The sequence below is a fragment of the Mesocricetus auratus genome, unplaced genomic scaffold, assembly GCF_017639785.1.
Source record: "Mesocricetus auratus isolate SY011 unplaced genomic scaffold, BCM_Maur_2.0 Super-Scaffold_100044, whole genome shotgun sequence".
Classification (NCBI taxonomy): Eukaryota; Metazoa; Chordata; class Mammalia; order Rodentia; family Cricetidae; genus Mesocricetus; species Mesocricetus auratus.
The window spans coordinates 8,755,684-8,762,110 of record NW_024429221.1 but is presented as its reverse complement, the minus strand read 5'-3'; the positions used below and the strand labels follow the sequence as shown (position 1 = coordinate 8,762,110).

General features: G+C 35.9%; 1 protein-coding gene across 1 annotated transcript; it reads right to left on the bottom strand.

The window, feature by feature from the left end:
- Positions 1-343: 343 nt before the first annotated feature.
- LOC101836678 (olfactory receptor 7G2-like) lies at positions 344-1,282 on the bottom strand. The gene has a single exon (XM_005087406.2). The coding sequence runs from the start codon at positions 1,280-1,282 to the stop codon at positions 344-346; it is 939 nt and encodes a 312-aa protein (XP_005087463.2).
- Between the last annotated feature and the right edge of the window lie 5,145 nt (positions 1,283-6,427).

Sequence of the window (6,427 nt, the reverse complement as noted above, 5' to 3'; positions counted from 1 at the left end):
AAAACTGTTTTGAAAACAATTTCTACAATTATATTTATATTTATATATTATCAGGGAATAAAGGAGAGCAAAATGTGCTAATTTGGAGATTTTTTACTTTGCATTATTCTTTGCAAATCTAAACATTGAAAATGTTATTAAGGAAGTAAAGCCTTTTGTTAAATATCAGAGGTTTTGGAACATAGAAATTCCAGGATTCAAGACAAATTAAAACACATATGTTCAATTTGTTGAAGAATGATTTTAGAATAATATGGTGATGGAAGTCTCAGATGTTGTAATTTACTAGAAATCTAGTCATTTTGACTAATTCTAGGCATACAAACTCTCAACAAATTACACATTATTCAAGTGACACAATCCTACTTAAAAGATTTCTTAAAGCAACTTTCATATCTTTGTTCCTCAAACTGTAGATAAAAGGGTTCATCATTTGAAGAAGCACAGAGTACATCACTGAAGCCACTGCAGATTTTCTTGGTGACACACTCATTGCAGAGCTTATATATACCATTGAACCAGCCCCATAAAACAAGGAAACCACTGACAAGTGAGTCCCACAGGTAGAAAAGGCTTTGTACTTTCCCTCCAGTGAAGTTATCCTCAAGACTGAAGCCACAATGTGATAATAAGAATAAATGATTCCACACACAGGAATGCCACCAAATATGCAAGTTGCAGCAAAGACCACAATGTTGTCAATGAGCGTGTCTGAACAGGACAGCTTGATGATCTGATCAAGTTCACAGAAGAAGTGGGGGATTTCCAGATCTGTGCAGAAGGACAGCCGTTGCACCATGAGAGTGTGCATCAGGGCATCCATAATACTAATGAACAGAGAGATTAGTGAGAGCAGAAAACAAAAGTTAGGATTCATAATGATAGTATACTTTAAGGGGTGACATATAGCTACGTAGTGGTCATAGGCCATCACTGTGAGGAGAAAATTTTCAAAGTATGCAAAAACAAGGACGAAGGAGAGCTGTGTGAGGCAGCCTGTGTATGTGATGCTCTGATCATCTTCTTGGATGCTCATCAGCATCTTAATGACTGTGGCTGTGCTGAAACCAATGTCATTAAAGGATAAGTTGGAGAGGAAGAAGTACATGGGGGTATGGAGGTGGGACTGAAAACTTATACCTAGAATTATGAGCAGGTTTCCCAGTATTGTGACCAAGTATATGGACAGGAAGATGATGAAGATGAGAGACTGGAGTTCTGGGTCATCTGTAAATCCCAGAAGAAGGAATTGTAGTACAAAAGTTAAGTTTTTAGGCTCCATGTTGCTTGTCAATCTTTGAGGAAAAATGGGACAAAATTGAATTCTAATTAATCAAATCTTAATAAGGAAAAGCAGTAGCACAATGTACCAGGATAAAAAAATTATGTTAATCACTATTATCTTCTATTGTCTTACTGAATGTTAGTTGTGTTGTTGAGAATGAATAGTCAAAATTTTCACAGATGTCTTAGAAGTATTTTATCTTTTTTAGTTAATTAAATTTCCTTTTTGACAATTTTATTTGTCTGTATAAGTTCATTCTGATTACTGTCACCACATCATATCTCCCTTTCACCATCACCCACCCTCCTTCCCCACTGCTCTTCCAGGTCCATATCCTTTTCCTTCATTTGGTGAATAACTGACTTTAACCAGGACAGTCTGTGTGATCATGGTTTGTAACTTCATAGCTGCCCAGGGTGTTCACCAGGTGGGATACAGATGAAAATGAAGCTTGGCTATAAAATTTCAATGTCCATTTCATTGACCAATTTCCTTCACCATCTAAAAAGGTTTCACAGTCTCCCTGTATACTGCAAACAGCTGTAAAGCAAGGATTAAAACTCTCAAGCTTATGGGAGGCATTTTATGTGCATGGTATGATCCATTCATTAAAAACAAAACGCAGACTCAGGTGTTGATTTTTGCTTCTAATAACTTGAGGTAAAGTCTGTTTCTTGCTAATATCCACTTATGTCTGAGTACAGACCATATTTGTCTTTCTGGATCTCTTGGGACAGACCTAGGAACTCTGCATGTGCGTGACAGTTGTGTAGCTGAGTTTGTAAGCCTCCTAGAAGTGAGATCAGGACCTGTCCCTGGTGCTTAGCTGGCTTTTGGAAACCATTTCCCCATGTTCGATTACTTTACCCAGCCTTGACAGAAGGGGAGGAGTTAGGCCCTGACTCAACTTCATGTGCCACACTTTGTTCAAGCCCATGGGAAGTTGCCCCTTCCTGAATGGAAACAAAGTAGTGGATGGGGAGTTGGGAGCAGTGACTGGATGACAGGAGGGAAGGGAAACTGTGGTTCATATGTAAAATAGATAAAAATGTTATTTAAATAAAAAATAAAAGGCAGTAAATACAAAGAAGTTCATTTGTTGTTTTTACAATACAGCAAAGCAGGATATTTGGACCAGGTCTTTATGAGGACATTTCCTGTAACCACCTCTCATTTCCTAAAATCTGTACTAAGATTATACATGTGTGCACTACTTTTTCCAGCTTTTATATGGGTTTTGATATCATCCCACACGTGTTCTAAATGCCTTTACAGATGAAGCCATGTTCTCTGCATAGCACCTATCTTGTTTAAAATATTTCTCAGAGCTACAATCAAAATTGGCATAATAAAAATGACACTGAGGTTTTCAGCCTTTTCAGTTTTCTTCCCAGATTCCTTACATGTCTTCACAAAGGCAAAGCAGACAACACAGTGAATAAGAAGGCTGTGATTGTTTGGGACATATTTCATTTGTTACATGGTTTATCTTCAGTAATTTAGACCATCATTGTACAAGGGCTAAGCCAATTATGAAGAGAGTCAATTTAGAATTTGTTCAACAGTTCCTGTTCTTATCCTATACAAAATATGGTCTTATAGGGATATAAAATTATCATAGTGACATAAAAAGGACAGACCATATCAAACAAAGACCATACACATTTACACCCAAATGACAGTGTATTCTGGCTGACCCTGTTATTAAACATATGTAACATTCCACAACTGCTAGCAAAATATCGTGAAAAATCTATCCTGTATGTGGTAATTTGCTATTGAAGCATTTGAGAGCTAATATACTAACTAGTGCAAACATTTGCTTACATCACTAAAGTTCATAATATTAAAAAACTTATTTAAGACAGATATCATAGTTGAGAAGAAACATATTTCTATTTTATAAGAAAATGACCCTGTATCCTGTGAAGACAAGTAATAGATATCTATCAGAATTAAAGAAAGCTGACTGAAAATGACAGTGTATCAATAAAGACAGGATCTGCACAGAAGACCCATCTCTCAACATCTTTCAAATGCATCTTCCCCACTGATTCCCTGAGACTGATCTGTTATAAAAGACATGACCCCACATCAGATCATTAAATACAGCACACTGCATTACTTGAATGTCTTCATGAAGAATTTTCTTCAGCATCCCACACAATGTGAAAGAAATCAGGGCTCAGTACTTGTTCACACAGGACAGAATCAGGGACTCCTGGAAGAAACGGCAATCTTTAGATGAAGATGAAGCTATTTTTCCTGACTTTGTAGAGCTTTAAAGGGAATATTTCACCAGGCAAAAACTGTATTCCTGGCCAACTCCAGATCCCTGACAGTTTAATATCCAAAGCTTCTTATTAGGCAGTTAATGTTAATTTCACTAAGATCCCAGGAGTGTAGGTCCTTAAAGACCAACTATGTAGATGGGAGAAATTCAAACTGCCTGGTGTCTTGACCCATGAGGTTATATTTGCCTTGTTTGCTTTACATTGTATTTTCTGATCACCTCCATTCATATCCCTCAGAATGAAGTTAAGTGTTCCACTTTCATCATTCTATATCTTATTTGTATATATGTTTTCAGGAAGACAATGTAGTATTTGGTAATTAATCATTTTACTGTTCCCTGGGGAAGACTGTTTCTCCTGTTCTAAGCATTCTGTTAGTTAGTTGCCTGTAGACTTTTGTTCATGGCAGAGACTGTGCATTTTTTGAGAGAGCCAGGGAATACAGGGCAGAAATCAGAAGTAATAAAGGGAAGGGGATTATGATAATATTATAATCTCAAGCTATATAAAAGGAGGAACCACAGAATGCATTATTGGGACTGTGCAATGTTTCTGGTTTGGTTGGTGAACAAAGATATAACATCAGATGACCTTGTAGAAGGGACTTGGACTTGAGACATTGATGGGCAAGGGAAACTATTTTAGCCTAACTTCTCAGTTATGCTTATTTCTTAGCTCATATTTAGACCTCAACCTCATTTTAGGAATCAGAAGAAGATTTCAGGGGTCAATGAGTCTCACTGTCATTCTTCCCATTGTGGATGTATTAAATAAATACCTTTTTCCTCCTTTTCATTGCCAATTTGTCTCTTTTAATTGGATTTTTATGGACATGTGGCAGAACTCATCTTATTTGTGCACAGGCTGTTACCCCAAATCTGGTAAAATAAAGTAAATCAAATACGAAACAAAGTGCCTATCATAGAAACGGATACTATCCACCCATAAGCAGTGGATAGCTATGTAGAAATCACTTGAGTTCATATATCCCAAAGCTAGACAATTAAGTACATACTCAATTTGTCTTTCTTGTCTGGCAATACTTCTAACACCTTGCATACCAATTCTGAAAACTTTATATTACTAAAGTCTTATTTTTCTCTGGAATTTGATATGATTCTTGTATACCCTGGCCCTGCTAATCCAGGTGGGAGATGTTGAATATTTTCATATTCATTAGATCCAAGACATTAAAATATATACATGAAAGCATACCCACGCTAAATCAAGAGACAAAAGAAGAAAGAGTATCATGTAAGAATGTCTTTACAAATATTGAGTTTTTTTCCCAATGATGGGCTTTTAGCCCAGATAACAAAACCAAAACTACAGATAATTTAAACACATTAAAGGAGGATTTTCACTATCCAGGTTATATAGATTGATGTGAAAATTAACACACTAGACTTTCACCTGGTGATTCAGGCCAGGATGTAACCCTGAGTGAGAAATCACATGCGTAACTTTTTGGAAACTAACGATGTAAAACTGTGTGAGATACTACATGCATACCTTCTTGGAAACTAGCTATACAACACTCTATGAGAAACTACATGCAAAACTTCTTCAAAACTAATGAAGTAACACTATGTGAAGAAACAAAATGCAAAACTTCTTGAAAATTAACCATACAACACTGTGTGAGAAACTACATGCGTAACTTGTAGAAAACTAAGGATGTAACACTGTGTGAGAAACTACATGTATAACTTCTTAACAAGTAACTATGCAATACTCTTTGAGAAACTACATGCGTAACTTCTTGAAAACTATCTATACAACACTCTGTGAAAACCTACATGTGGAATTACTTGATAATTAAAGATGTAACACTGTGTGAGAAACAATATTCATAACTGCTTGAAAACTAACGATGTAACACTGTGTGTGAAACTACACACATAATTTCTTGAAAGCTAATGATGTAACATTGTGTGAGGAATTACATGTGTAACTTCTTGAAAACTAATGATGTAACACTGAAAAACTACACACATAATTTCTTGAAAACTAACTATATAACTCTGTGAGAATCTACATGTGTAACTTCTTGAAAACTAACGACACAACACTATTTAAGCAACTAAATGCATAACTTCTTGAAAACTAACACTCTTTAAGAATCTAAATGTGAGCCGGGTGGTGGTGGCACACGCCTTTAATCCCAGCACTTGGGAGGCAGAGGCAGGTGGGAGTTCGAGGCTGGGCTGGACCAACGGCTTCCAACACAATACAGAGAAACCCTGTCTCATAAAACCAAAAAAAAAAAAAAAAAGGAAATTAAATGTGTAACATCTTGAAAACTAACTACACAAAGCTCTGTGAGAAACTACATGCATTACTTCTAGAAAACTAAGGATGTTACACTGTGTGAGAAACTACATTTGTTACTTCTTGAAAACTCACGATGTAACACTGTGTGAGAAACTTTACGCATAACTTCTTGAAAACTAATGATGTAACACCATGTGATAAAGTACATCGGCAACTCCTTGAAAACTAAAGCTGTAACACTGTGTGAGATATTACATGCATATCTTCTTGAAAACTAACGATGTAACACTGTGTGAGAATCTATATGAATAACTTCTTGAAAACTAACTATACAACATTATGTGAAAAACTACATGTGCAACTTCTTGAAAACTAAAGATTTAATACTGTGTGAGAAAGTATATGCATAACTGCTTGAAAACTGACAATGTAACTCTGTGTGAAAAACTACATGCATAAGTTCTCGGAAACTAACGATGTAACACTGTGTGATTAACTACAAGCCTAACTTCTTGAAAACTAACAATGTAACACTGTGAAAAACTACATGCATATATTCTTGAAAACTAACTAC